This window comes from Tachyglossus aculeatus, chromosome 23, assembly GCF_015852505.1.
Source record: "Tachyglossus aculeatus isolate mTacAcu1 chromosome 23, mTacAcu1.pri, whole genome shotgun sequence".
Taxonomy (NCBI): domain Eukaryota; kingdom Metazoa; phylum Chordata; class Mammalia; order Monotremata; family Tachyglossidae; genus Tachyglossus; species Tachyglossus aculeatus.
In genome coordinates, this window is record NC_052088.1 from 14,921,468 (window position 1) to 14,936,258 (window position 14,791).

Sequence of the window (14,791 nt, forward strand, 5' to 3'; positions counted from 1 at the left end):
GGGAATAATGAAAGCTGGAGGAAGAATAAGGCTGTAGGTTAAAGGGCAACTATATTAAAATGAAAGAGCTGAATAAGTAATAGTTAAGCAGCTCAAGAAATATGTACAGACATGCTCAAGGTACAGTATTTTTGGTCGCATCGAGGCTTTGGAAGAGTCACTTAGGCCTGTTGCTTGAAGACCCTGCAGGCTTTTTTTTAAGCCCGCTGCCCATCCCGCATCCCTTTTAGATGCTGCCTGGCTTCTCTAACCCCTGTGGATGGCAGGCCAGGCTGCTCAGAATGAGAACCCGATCTGCCATTTGACAGACAGCTGGGAATCGGTTCCCTGGAGAGTTGGCGTATCCAGGAAGGCAGGGGCAATGGAGCGGCATGCCTGTTTGTTTAAAGAAGGCCAGAGCAGCTCATGTGCTTGGCTGGAGCACCTGAAGATTACTAATCCTCCAGAAATGAAAACCCAGTTAGGAAGAGAAACTGGATCTCTCTGCACTGCACCCTGGTTTGGAACAAGTCAGCCGGTGTCCATCCAGGCAATGAAAAGGCCCAGTAAAGCTGTCAGTGACCTCACCGTTTTAGTCGCTAGGCACTTTAACCTGCCCACAGTCTCTGATTAAAGTCAGGGAAGATGCCCTCTGTTGTAGTCTAATTCAGGAATAATAAAGAAAATACTTTCAGCTGGCTGCTTGTTTTCTCGCTGACGCTTTCCAAAGAGTAGAAAGCATCGGGAATGAGCATGCTCACCTAGACTGGGACTCTACTACTGATATGCTGGGTGACCTTGGTTAAGCGGCTTAATCTCTCTGGTCATTCCTCTCCCTAGTGGGGAAGCAGTAATTCCTGCCTCTCTCTCCCTTTCTCCCCCTGCATGAATGATGTGGGGATAAAAGAAGAGATTAGGTGTGAAAGAGGAATACGGGCACTGCTGTTTCAACAGTCCCAGTGGGCATAAGAGGAAGAATGGGACCTCTCTCTAGTCCCCCCCACCCTCCCAACACTGGGCTCAGTCTCTCCCCGGAGCAGTGTCCACCCTGCAGGTGAAATCCAGCTTGCCCCTAACAGCCCCTGAATGTTGTGGTGGGTCTGTGGAGGCCCGTGTTGATTTGCAAACCTGGTTTAAATATTAGTTGGGCAGTGCATGTCTCTGACTGCTTCTAGGAGAGGCTTATGGGAGTGGCTTGCACCGCTGCCCCAGTAGTCCTAAGCCACCACCTTGCTTTTTTCAAATGGCAGGAGGGTGCCTCAAGTCCCATCATCATCATCATCAATCGTATTTATTGAGCGCTTACTATGTGCAGAGCACTGTACTAAGCGCTTGGGAAGTACAAATTGGCAACATATAGAGACAGTCCCTACCCAACAGTGGGCTCACAGTCTAAAAATAGGATTTCTATGCAAATGAAAAGGCTCTGGTGTCCAGACCCTGAGTGATTTTTTTCTTTTTCCCCCCCACCCACAGCAGCTGATGCTCCACACAGGCCAAAACAAGCTCATGATGATGATGATGGTATTTGTTAAGCGCTTACTATGTGCCAAGCACTGTTCTAAGCACTAGGGGGGATACAAGGTCATCAGGTTGTCCCACGTAGGGCTCACAGTCTTAATCCCCATTTTACAGATGAGGTAACTGAGGCTCAGAGAAGTGAAGTGACTTGCCCAAAGTCACACAGCTAAGTGGCTGAGCCGGGATTAGAACCCATGACCTCTGACTCCCAAGCCTGGGCTCTTTCCACTGAGCCACGCTGCTTCTCATGCTGCCACTGGCTCCTCCTAGGGATTTCACAATCAATCAATCAATCAATCATATTTATTGAGTGCTTACTGTGTGCAGAGCACTGTACTAAGCGCTTGGGAAGTACAAGTTGGCAACATATAGAGACAGTCCCTACCCAACAGTGGGCTCACAGTCTAAAAGGGGGAGACAGAGAACAAAACCAAACCACGGCTGAGGCCGATGGTGTAGGTCACGCACGCCGAGGAGCCAGGTGTTGGTGGAGTCACCTAGAGAGCCTGAATTAGAAGAAGAAATCCACACATCCCCCATCTAGCGGGATCGGCTTTTCCTCTGCCCTGCACTGTGGTGCCATTGGATGCCTTTAAATCTAGTATGTTTTAATTAAATGGCCAACCTCCTGTCACCGAGTCCCACGCCGCATAATAATCATTGTGGAATTTGGCGCTTCTGTGTCATGTACTTGGGTAGGTGCTCGGGTAGATGCAAGGTAAACGGGTTGAAAACAGACCCTCTCCCATAGCTGGTCCATGGTCTTAGGTAGGAGGAGAATGGGTGTAATATTAATAATTATTGTATTTCTTAAGCGCTTACTATATGCCAAGCACTGTTCTAAGCACTGGGGTAGATAGAAATTAATCAGGTTGGATACAGTCCCTGTCCTACATCATCATCATCATCATCAATCGTATTGAGCGCTTACTATGTGCAGAGCACTGTACTAAGCACTTGGGAAGTACAAATTGGCAACATATAGAGACAGTCCCTACCCAACAGTGGGCTCACAGTCTAAAAGGGGGAGACAGAGAACAAAACCAAACATACTAACAAAATAAAATGAATAGAATAGATATGTACAAGTAAAATAAATAAATAGAGTAATAAATATGTACAAACGTATATACATATATACAGGTGCTGTGGGGAAGGGAAGGAGGTAAGATGGGGGGATGGAGAGGGGGACAAGGGGGAGAGGAAGGAAGGGGCTTAGTCTGGGAGTCCCTACATGGGGCTCGCATCCTTAATTCCAATTTCACAGATGAGGGAACTGAGGCCCAGTGAAGTGACTTGCCCAACGTCACGCTGCAGAGGGGGTGGAGCTGGTATTAGAATTTAGTGCTTTATCCACTAAGCCATGCCGCTTCATTTTACAGGTGAAAAAATTGAGGCACAGAGAAAATGAGTGATTTGCCTGGGAGGGGAACAGGACAGTGCTGGAGCCAATACGGGGGAGGCGGCAGGGGCGGGGTTGTGTGTGTCCCTGGGGCAGCAGGCTTCGGGGTCCAGTGGATTTTCGTGTGATGTCACCATGCTATGTTGTGTGACCTGGGAGCTGGGCATCTGTTACTTCCACATTGGCATAAGTAACAGAAGCTGCTGGCGGCCGTCCTCCTCCTGTGCCCGCCACGGGACGGATTGGCAGGCGGTTGGGCAGTGTGCAATGTGACATGGGGCTATATATGTATATGTTTGTACATATTTGTTACTCTATTTATTTTACTTGTACATATCTATTCTATTTATTTTATTTTGTTAGTATGTTTGGTTTTGTCTCCCCCTTTTAGACTGTGAGCCCACTGTTGGGTAGGGACTGTCTCTGTTTGTTGCCAATTTGTACTTCCCAAGCGCTTAGTACAGTGCTCTGCACACAGTAAGCGCTCAATAAATACGATTGATGATGATGATGATGATGATGGGGCTCAGATGCCCGGCAGTAGGGGGTTCACTGTGGCCCCTTGGCTCAGAGGCCCTACAGGTCATCTCTGACTCCACCTCGCTCTGACCGTTTTGGAACAACCAGAGGAGCTGAAGTAAATGCTGGGATTAAGTTTTAAATGAACTGAGGGTTATGGAAGCCTCTGAGGTGAGAGAGGCAGGGAATGTTTGCCTAATCACTTTGCTGTCTAGCAGCCAGCCTGCTCCTTTCGGAGAGAAACCTGTCTGCCCAAGTGTTTCTGCTTGAGCCGATGGCCCGCAATCCCTTGGGGCTCCCAAAGCGGATTGTCCGATGCCAGCGTGGGGACCCGCCAGCCCCGTAGCCTGGCCCAGAAGCTGTAGATCGCTCGTCCGGTCCACGGGAGGGGCGGCCTTCGAGGCTCTGCTGATGTTGCCAATATTTTCTTTCCTTGACCGGTCCGGAGCCCAGCCGGTCGGCGCTGGGCAGCCGCCGGGCCACGGAGACGGGACTTAAACAGGAATGTAGATGGGTATCAGCAGAGCTGGCTTGGGCAGAGCCCTGGGCCACATGCGCGCTGGGAAAGCTCGGCTAGCTATTGGGTGGTTCTGGTTAATTAGTGAATTTTACTAATAGAGAAGCCCAACATTTTGCAGCCCTAGTGTTCCAAGGAGTAAGCAGGTATGTCTTATCTCCCTCCTGCCACCCTGGTGGGTTAGGAACTAGTCTCCGCTTGGCCAGAGGTGTGAGCAGTCAGCTGTGACATAGGTTATGTAAGCCGCTTGTTTGTCAGGAAAGCCTGTTGAGACAGCCCGGGCATCCACGGTGGACGGTGACCACCGCAGGGCAGAGGGCCAGTGGCCACCAACAAGGCAGACGGCGAGTCCGAGGGAGAAGTTGGCCGGTTGGCGGCAGCCCCCAACCTGGTATAGACACAGCCCTTTGGGCCGGTGTGTTGATAATATTTAATAATTGTGGCATTTGTTAATGCTTACTATGTGCCAAGCACTGTTCTAAGCACTGGGGTAGATACAAGGTAATCAGGTTGGACAGAGCCCATGTCCCTCAAGGGGCTCACAGTCTTGATCTGAGGATGATGGGGCAACTGAGGCACAGAGAAGTTAAGTGACTTGTCCAAGGTCACACAGCAGACAAGTGTATAATATGTATATATATATACATGTATATATATATCCTGTATATATGTATATATGTTTGTACATATTTATTACTCTATTTTACTTGTACATATCTATTCTATTTTATTTTGTTAGTATGCTTGGTTTTGTTCTCTGTCTCCCCCTTTTAGACTGTGAGCCCACTGTTGGGTAGGGACTGTCTCTGTATGTTGCCAACAAGTACTTCCCAAGCGCTTAGTACAGTGCTCTGCACACAGTAAGAGCTCAATAAATATGATTGATTGATAATAATAATTGTGGTATTTGTTGAGTACTTATGTGCCAGGCATTGCAGTAAGCACCGGGGGCGGATACAGTTCCTGCCCCTCATCATCATCATCATCAATCGTATTTATTGAGCGCTTACTATGTGCAGAGCACTGTACTAAGCGCTTGGGAAGTACAAATTGGCAACATATAGAGACAGGCCTGCTCACAGTTCCAATCCCTATTTTACAGATGAGGTAACTGAGGCACAGAGAAGTGAAGTGATTTGCCCGAGGTCACACAGCAGACAGGTGGTGGAGCCGGGATTGTGTGCCCAGCCTCCCGCTGCCTCAGCTCTTGCCACCGGGTCCCGTGGTTTCCTTGGACAGAGGCCAGAGAGAGGAGCGCAGCACCCAGGCTCTGGAGCCGGTGGCTGGGGCCCCCCAGGGTCATGCTATAGGTCATGTGCTCCGTCTTGAGGGCTTTGTTAAAAGGGCATGTAGCGTGTCATCCTGTGCGTGGTGAGTGTCGGTTACTTGCAGGTTGGCATCAGAGGGGCCACTGAGATTTGCGGGAGCTGGTGGCGCTATCCTTGCCGGCACCTGTTTTGGGGCGGGGCTGCAGGCCAGCGTCCGGGGAGATCATCATCATCATCATCAATCGTATTGAGCGCTTACTATGTGCAGAGCACTGTACTAAGCGCTTGGGAAGTACAAGTTGGCAACATATAGAGACAGTCCCTACCCAACAGTGGGCTCACAGTCTAAAAGAATGTTGGTGATGCTCAGCTACATCCTGTTTGAGTCTGGGAATGAGGCGAGGTGGTGACACGGTGCCGGGCCAGGGAAAAGGCGTCGGTCCTTCTTTCCCGGCCCATTTGGAAAGGACTCCAGGCCTGAGCTTTATCAGGTCCTGTGGGAGTGAGGCCGTGCCAATCCCAGCCCCCTAGCCTGGTCCCATCGTCTTGGCCGGAGCCTCTGGAGACGAGGGAGCTGGAGCTGGCAAGGAGGGACCATGCCTGCTCTGCTTCTGACCTCCAGTCCTGGACCCGCTTGGAAACCGTCCCTCCCTCCCTCCCAGCTGGGCCAGCATCTCCCCAGAACCACTGTGGGTTCCAAGGGGACAGTGTTAGGCTTTGGCAGGGGGACTAGGGTTACTGAGCACCTGCTGGGGGCAATGCACTGAACAGAGCACTTGGGGAGGACAAAAGTGAGCAACATATTCCCTGTACATAAGGAGTTTGCACTCTAATAATAATAATAATGATGATGGCATTTATTAAGCACTTATGTGCAAAGCACTGTTCTATGCACTGGGGAGGTTACAAGATGATCAGGTTGTCCCAAGTGGGGCTCACAGTCTTAATCCCCATTTTACAGATGAGGGAACTGAGGCACAGAGAAGTTAAGTGACTTGCCCAAAGTCACACAACTGACAAGTGGCAGAGTGGGGATTTGAACCCATGACCTCTGACTCCAAAGCCCATGCTCTTTCCACTGAGCCACGCTGCCTCTCTAGGGAAGACAGATCTAAAAGTATTGATTGGGCAATTGGGCAAGTGTGCCCTTGAATGCTGAGGTTGGGTAGATGTAAAAAACTATTGAGAGATGGCTATGTGTTTATCTAACCTGGGGTGTTGGGAATTGGAGAAAGCATGTTGAAGCAGGTGGGATATAGGGGGAATTTTGACTGTGGAGAGGGGTGAGGGCTGCTGGATTTGAAGCAGGAGAAAGGGGATGCCAGGCCGGGAGAATAGTGTGAGCATGGGGACAGAGGTGGGAGAGTCAAAAATCCTATTCCTCACCCACCTCCTCTCCCCACAAAACTGTCTTATCCAGAACTGTCCCACCAACCCGCAGCTCTGGATCACCTCCACCAAACGAGTCCTCTGCTCACGAACTGGAGCCGAGGAGGTGCTGGTGGAAATTCAGACACCAGGCCCACTTCATCCATCTCCAACTCATCCTCTCTGCTGTAACTATGGCCTCTCTTCTATCCAGCAACACTGCTTCTCCTCCTATTGACTCCCATGCTCCCTGCCCACACCAACTATTCCTGACTTTAAACTGTCCCTGACTGCCATCTTCACCCATTCACTCTGTCTCCTTCTCTTCGATAAGTAGTATTGGGTGCTGATTGTACTGAGTGCCAGAACATTGTACTAAGCACTGGGAAGAGTTTAGCACAAAATGTGATCCCTGACCACAAGGAGCTTATAAAGTCTTACGGGGTGGGGGGAGAAAGACATTAAAATACATTTCGGGTAGGGCAAATACTAGCATATAAGGATATTTACATTTAAGTGCTATGGGACTGGAGTATCAGAGTAGGGGTACACAGCAGGCATTAAGGAGATGGCAGTAACCTCAGATGCCTAGATCAGCCAAGTCAACCATCTCAACCAGACAAAAAATCATGTCTTCTCTCCTCCAAGAGGCCTTCCCTGCTAAGCCCTCCTTCCTCTTCTCCCACTCCTGCATAGCCCTGACTTGCTCCCTTTATTCATTCAATCATACTTATTGAGCGCATAGTGTGCAGAGTACTCATCCCTCCTCACAGTCCCACAGCACTTATGTACACATCTGTGATTTATTTCTATTAATGTTTGTCTTCCCTTCTAGACTGTAAGCTCATCGTGGACAGGGAATGTGTCTGTTGTTATATTGGACTCTTCCAAGTGTTTAATGCAGGGTTCTGCACACAGCAAGCACTCAATAAATATGATTAAATGAGTGAAATGAATGTCAACCCCGTGTGGGACAGGGACTGTGTCCAACCTGATTAGCTTGTAGCCACCCCAGCACTTACTATCTTGGACAAGTCACTTAACTTCGCTGTGCCTCAGTTCCCTCATCTGTAAAATGGGGATTAAGACTGTGAGCCCCATGTGGCCCAACCCGATTACCTTGTATCTACTCCAGTGCCTGGCACATAGTAAGTGCTTTAACAAATACCATCCTTATTTTTATTATTATTATAGCTCATAACCTGGTCTTGATTTCTCAACTTCCCTGGAAAGTGCGGAATCCCTCCCAACCCCAAACAGATTGGCTTTAACCGGGAGAAAATGCATGCTGGTGGTGAGTGTAAAGAGGCATCAGTCAGCTGATAAATTATATATTACATGTTTATTAAGGGTGCAGCTTATGTAAAATTTACATTTTATGAAAAAAAAAATCAAAAATATGTACAAATTTTTGTAAGATAAATTTGTATTGTTTACAATCCATAAAAACTCAGATTTGTTAGAGTTCTGCACATACAAATTCTTGGTTAAGAGGCAGCTACAAAACCTATCACTGTGTATACATAAGCAAGAACCAGCTTGCTAATACATTTAATCATTGAATGTCTACTAGTTTCTTTGCACCGTTTCTGGATTCGCTTAGGAAAAGAGCTCTATAAACTTGTATGGCTTCAGAATTGGAATCTGCACCCATTACAGATTATTCATCAACACTCAGAATGAAGGCCCGCTGCCGTTTCAAAAGTGCTGAAACTTAACCATGTCGCTAATTGAGAAAGTTTACGAAGGTTTACGTGATACTCGGTTAAACGACAGAGCAAGAACAATGGCGTCTGGAGCCCCATATAATAAAATATCACCTGCCAGATTCAACAGTTTGATTGCAAAGCAGATTACCGTTAAGATGCCAGTAAGAGACTGTAATTGGCCTTTAAAAGAGTACAATATGTTAGAAATTCTAGAGTTAATGCTTACCATACGGTAAAGACTGTAAGTTAAGTCCTATGTATTGCTCCAGTCCGATATAACTCGGTACACTGAAAAAGAGCAGATCCAGTACTAGACAGTGCTCAATGGTGATTTTTTTTGTGTGTGTGTGTGTTGAGTGGACTATCTGAACGGTTTACCTAAGAAGGGCTGAAAGGCAAGGGCCTTCATTTTTCTAGAGCGTAGAAAACCAGTCTCATTAGTGGTTTCGTACGAATCATTACACCCAGAATAATGACCGCTGTCTTACCTTCGAGCGGAAACTCGCCCATGCAGGCTGCTGTATGATTTTTGCCTGCCAACCTCTGATTTTTGCATTCGATCAGGACTCGTTTCGCCCCAGCATGGGTCGGAGTGAGTTTCTAAAGTTGGTAACTTGCTGTGAGCATTGTTACCACCATGCCACTCCAAACTACTTCCCCGACTTCAGTCCTGTGGCCTGCAGCTGCACCCGCCCAAACGGCTTCCTCAGCCGGTTCCGCGCGCTGGGCCCGGACGGTGTGCAAGACGCTCCTGCCGCCTCGCTGGCAGACCCCAGGAGGTGGACGAAGCCCCCGCTGCCACGCGCCTGGGATCATTTCCCCAAGCTGCCTGCTGAAGTCCGTGAGTATGGTGGCTTCTGTGTCTCTGAAGGGTCTGGAATTGTAAACCCCCCCAGGAAGTCTCCTCCGTGACTGTATCAGCCGCCTCCCTACCCTGGCTCCCGCTGGCTGCTCAGACAGGGCTTGGAAAGAGGAAGTGAGGCACATTCAATGAACACAAAATGGGACAGGCACGGGTTTTAAAAAAGGCACACGTTATGCATTCCATATAAAAATAAATTAAATCTACAGCATCAATTCATCAAAACAATTACAACTTCCATAAAGTTCACTGCAGAAGCAAGTCTCTCTGCTGTCCTTTGCCAGCTTATTTTTAAACACATTGCACTTGAGGATTTTAAAATCATGTTTCCATAACCCCATTTACCCTTACTGTAACTAATGTGGGTCACGGGGTGGGAGGGGGAACCAAGTCATCCCTCTCGTGATGCCAGCCGCTCCTTCCGCCCTGCGAACTGACCGTGTCCCAGCGCACGGAGGACAGGGGACAGAGTGGAGCGGGCAGGGGAGCCGAGGCCGAACGCGGCCTCTTCTCCCAGTGGCCTCCGCCAGGCTCTGACTTCTGTGCTCGTTCTCCCCCAGGCTCTACAGCTGCTGCTGCTGCTCCACCCAGCTACCGGTTCCCACTTGGATCTTCCGCCTACGTCAGCTTCATCGAACGGGGGGAGGTGAGTAAATGGTTTTCCTGAATATTGCAGTGGAACTTTTCCAGACAGTGTTGAAGATCGCTTCAGTGCTATTTCTTTCAAATGCCTTCTTTGAAAGTGCATTTTTAAGGTTCTGTAGTCAGCTCCAAAATAGTTCAAAGATTAAAAGACATCTACTACACGGGACGATAGTGTTTGAAGGAAGGTCAAGATAATATGCAGGAGGACCTCTCTCTCTCTCGCGTGCGCGAGCTCCTCCCTCCACCGGTCTCTCACGGGTCCGTCAGCAGTCTGCCAAGTAGCGCCCTGGGGAACACGATGACAGCTATTTGGGTTAGAACAGGGGGTGGGGAGGGAGGTTTCGCCCATGACCTGTCCTGACTAAGCATTGGGGACAATCACTTTCGGGCGCAGGCAACCCGATCCCTCTCCTTCCCCCACCCTGGGGCTGACCACCTTCGTGTCCGCTCACAAGTGCTTCCTGCCCAGCTTTCAGGGAGGTAGGTGAGGGAGCTGCGCAGAGATGGACAGAAGACACATGGGGACACACAGAGAAGGGAGACAGAGATGGAACAGACCAAGAGAAAGAGGGAAGAGAGACAGTATTAAGTGTTTCCTGGGTGCAGAGCACTGTTCTAAATGCTGGAAAAGAACACACAAGTGGTAATTAGTCATGATTCCTCTTTCTCAGGGGGCTCCCAGTGAGAGAGAGGCAGAGTGAGAGACAGTGACAGAGCTAGTAGGAGACAGAGGCAGACACAAGGGGACAAAGCGAGAGACAGCACCATAGACACAGAGAGATGGGGGCCGTGCCCAGAGCAACAGGTAGGCAGAGATGGAGAGTGAGAGAGACGAGAGGGAGGCAGTCAGTGAGCAAGAGGCAGAGGGACAGAAAGACATAGCTAGAGTGACACGCAGAGACCAAAACAGGGTCACAGGAGACCTGGTGAGAGACAGAGACACACAGCCACACAGAGAGAGAGATGGAGACAGAGTGGCAGAAAGTGAGGCACGGAGACAGGGACCAGAAGGCAGAAACGGGGATTGAGAGACGGATAAATGGACAAAGGCAGAGAGATGGAGTTACAGAGCAAGTGAGAGAGACTTAGAAACAGAGATGGTGGATTGAGAGATAGGGAGAATTGGAGAGGGAAAGAGACAGAGAACCAGAGAGGCAAATGGAAACAGAGGGTCACAGACAAGACAGACATCAGAGTGGGTTACAAGATGCCAAAATAGGCGGGGGGGGGGGGGGGGGGGGGGGGGGGGGCGGCTGTGCCCATCCAACTCTCCACTCACCAGTGGCAAAGCGCTTCTTGAGCAGGGACAGGCGGTAGCCAGGGCCGCCGAGCTCCATGTCCACGCCTGAGAGCGTCCCGCCCTCGCTGACGAACTGCACCGCCAGGGTCGTCGGCCTGCTGGGCCCCGCCGCCAGGTCGAACTTGGCCCGCAGAGAGCCCGAACCTGGAACCCCGCCCGCAGACCGTCACACCCTGACCCCGGGGGTTACCAATCTCCCCACCTACCCACCCACCCCCTGCCTCTCCCCCCCCCAGCCCACCCACAGCACAGAGGTCGGAGGGGAGGACGAGTCCAAGGGTGGAGGTCATCTTGTTGAGAACACCCAGCTTCCTCTCCCGAGAGGGCAGTTCTCTACCATTAGGCTGAGGGGTTTTTTTTCTTTTAAATGGAATTTGTTAAGCGCTTGGTATGTGCCAGGCACTGTAGTAAGCGTTTCCTTCTGGTTGGGGGTGAGTCTCTCGTGTCTTTGATCCTTTAGTAAAAGCCTTCTTCCACCACCCACAGGAAGCCCAACCTCTTCAGTCGACCTTCTCGTGGCATCTCCCTGAGGTGACCGCAACGTCATTCATCCAACACCGGACCGGTTTCCGCAGGTAAGGATGCAAACCGTATGTTTCAGAATGGTCTCCAGCTCCTCTTGAAGGAGCTGTAGATTTGGGGGGCCAACATGACCCTACTACCCAGGGTCAGACAAACGCTGTCTCAGCAGGCCAAGCACACAACATGTGGGAAACAGCGTGGCCTAGGAGTCAGAAGACCTGCATTCTAATCCCAGCTGTGCTGCTTGCCTGCTGTGTGACCTAAGGCAAATCACATAACTTCTCTGTGCTTCAGATTCCCCAACAGTAAAATGGGGGTTCAATACCAGTTTTCCCTCCTATTTAGACTGTGAGCCCCACTTAAGGCAGGGACTCTGCAAGATGGCGATTACCCCAGTGCTTAGAATAGTGCTTTACACATAATAAGCACTAAACACCATAATTAAGAGCAGAATTCCCAGAGATGAGGCTGCTGATATAATACTAATACTTCTACAAACAATGAGGGGGTATATGTCAAGTGCTTGCTGTGTGCCAAGCAGCATACTAAGCGTCCAGGTAGATATAAGATCAGTAGGTTCATTCATTTAATCGTATTTACTGAGCATTTAGTGTGTGCAAAGCACTGGACTAAGCTCTTGGGAGAATACAATTCAACAACAGACACATTCCCTGCCCACAATAAGCTCACAGTCTTCAGTAAGAGGGAGTAGGATTTAATCCCCATTTTACAGATGAAGAAAATGAGGCCCAGAGAAGTTAAGTGACTTGCCCAAGGTCAGGCAGGAGACAAGTGGTGGAGCTAGGATTAGAACCAGCAGCATGGCCTAAAAGGATAGAGCACAGGCCTGGGTTCTAATCCTGGCTCAGCCACTTGTCTACTCTGTGACTTTGGGCAAGTCACTTCACTTCTTCTGTCCCTCAGTTACCTCATCTATAAAATGGGGACTAAGAATGTGAGCGCCACCTGTGACATGGACTGTGTCTAACCTTGTATCTATACCAGCACTTAGTACAGTGCCTGGCACACAACAAGTGCTTAACAAATACCATTTTAAAAACCAACAAAAAAGCCCCCAAATCCTCTGACTCCCCGCCCAGGCTTGTGTTCTTTCCACTACGTCCCACTGCTTCTGCGATGGTTTCCAGTGCCCCATGATCCAGGCTGACAATGGAGTGAGGAGGGTGCTGGAGGCCAGCGGAGAGGCTCCTCGTAACCCCACTGGGTAAAGGCCAAAATGGCGAGGAGAAAGCAGCACCCATAATTTACCTGCCTTGGGGCAACAGAGCAGTCAACCAACCATCCCATCCAGCAAACCCAAACTCAAGGCACTAGCTGATGATACTTACCCCCGTTTTCGGACTTTTCTGAAACACCGGACAGTGTCCAAAAAGCTTTCATCTGTTCCGCATTCCTATAACCGAAAGAGATGTTTTTCATTTTGCGGCACGCAAGTTTCTGCGCCTCAAAAAGGATATCCCCAGGATGAGTATTTCCTGGAGGAAATGTGCCCTTACCCCGGGAAACAAGGGAAAGGAGAGGAGTTTCCTCGTCCCCGCCCCCCCATAACCAACCACCCACAGCCATTTGCTGATTTGAAGTGGAGCTCCAGGTGCCAACTCTGTTCCCCTTGTGAGCACAGGGCACCTCTTACCATCGGGCCAGGGGGAGGGACTGCATGTGGGTGACCCCTCCGTCCACGGGGACCACCACCTGGAGGTTGGTCAGCACGCTGGCGGCAGGCACGGCCGCCGGGTTGTACTTGTAGTCCACGCGCAGATCCGTTGTGCTCGCGTTACACTTCCAGTAGGTCGCCAGGTTCAGAGGGGTCGACTGGATGCCGTTGGATGTGACCTGCACACAAAGACCACAATGCCCCCACAACGCCTCCGAGTCAGCATCTGCTTTTACTACGAAACACAACATCTACCTGGCCCCAGGAAGCACCCAGCTGGCCTGGTCAATAAAAACGCAATACCCTGTGGAGAGTTTCACCTCAAGACTTCGAGAACGGCTGTAGTTACAGATTACCCAAAGACTGGGCCCTACAAGAGACCCCTGGGAAAGATGTGCAGTAGGTCCAAAGGGAGGGAGGGGAATGCCAGAATTCACTGGATTAAGTGAGCCTGAGGGCCATGGGGGAGGAGGGACATAGGGGAATGGTAAAAAAAAAAAACATGAAAGAAAATGAAGGTCAGAAAGAGGAAGAGCTTGGGCCAGTTGGTCAACCCTAAATCTTTCCCAAATACTCAGCACAAGGCTCCGCACCCACCTCGCAATAAGCCCAAGTAGGGGGTTGAGTGACAATTTATCTGCTGACTGATTTAAACACTCCTGGGCTCACTGGGCCTGCAGATCCTAAGTCGTTAAAGGGGATTCACTGTCTAGTAGAGACAGTCATCGTTTTCAGGAAATGGGCTTGATGATTTGTTATGAAAAAAAAAATGAATTGCCAACACCAGGTCCAGTTGTTCCTGATAAATAAGTTCTGTGGAGGTTCATAAGAACATACCTCAGCAGAGTCAGCAAACCCTATAGCAAAGTGTTTTGCACAGCCCAGGTGCTTAATAACTACTACTAACTGTCAGAGCGGAGGAGATGCGGCGGTGCCGTGACGTTGATCACACTAGTCTGACGACTCGGAAAAGGGTCATATCTCCTCCTACAATTAACCCACGTTGGTGAAGTTCCCCTAAAAGGAAACGGAGTCACCTGGTACTTGAGCACATCCACATTATAATAGGAAGCTGATGGATTCTGCTCAGAAAGCTTCTTGAGGTAGACCGTGACAGCCGCCATGTTCATCCAAAAATCTCTTGTGCTGGAGTCACACTGGGCTGGATCACTGCAGAGAGCGATGCAGAGAGATGGAAATCAGAACAGAGCTCGAGGTAGATTCCACCCCTCTTCCCCTCAGTGGCAGCAGACCCGGTTTAGCTTTCTCTCTGCAACTACTGATCCATGGCGCTACTTCCTAGCTGCCCTTCCTTCCAGGCCTATCTAAAGTAAAGGCCAAGTCAGAATTCATCCGATTCCCAAGATGGGATCCACGGCCTTAGGACTAACTTTTTAAGAAGTGTGTATTTGAGTTCCCACATTGCTTGCAAGCTTAAAGTGACGTAACCAATGAAGGTAAGAAAAAAAAAATCCTCACGCTGGGTCTCAATCTCCAACTACTC

General features: G+C 49.7%; 1 protein-coding gene and 1 long non-coding RNA gene across 4 annotated transcripts in view; one reads left to right on the forward strand and one right to left on the reverse strand.

The window, feature by feature from the left end:
* Positions 1 to 7,899: 7,899 nt before the first annotated feature.
* The window catches only part of FCHO2 (FCH and mu domain containing endocytic adaptor 2), a 104,711-nt gene continuing 97,819 nt past the window's right edge, over positions 7,900 to 14,791 (reverse strand). For all 3 annotated transcript variants that reach the window (XM_038765715.1, XM_038765714.1, XM_038765713.1), the window contains 5 exons: positions 14,325 to 14,457; positions 13,267 to 13,466; positions 12,962 to 13,026; positions 11,070 to 11,234; positions 7,900 to 10,076 (listed from right to left, as the gene is read on the reverse strand). In XM_038765715.1, the coding sequence (XP_038621643.1) occupies positions 10,054 to 10,076; positions 11,070 to 11,234; positions 12,962 to 13,026; positions 13,267 to 13,466; positions 14,325 to 14,457 (586 nt within the window). In that variant the 3' untranslated portion in view covers positions 7,900 to 10,053. The remainder of the gene's footprint in view (positions 10,077 to 11,069; positions 11,235 to 12,961; positions 13,027 to 13,266; positions 13,467 to 14,324; positions 14,458 to 14,791) is intronic.
* On the forward strand, positions 9,705 to 14,778 carry LOC119944656. Its single transcript, XR_005455933.1, has 3 exons — positions 9,705 to 9,791; positions 11,577 to 11,665; positions 13,420 to 14,778. It is a non-coding gene; the product is annotated as an uncharacterized LOC119944656 (long non-coding RNA).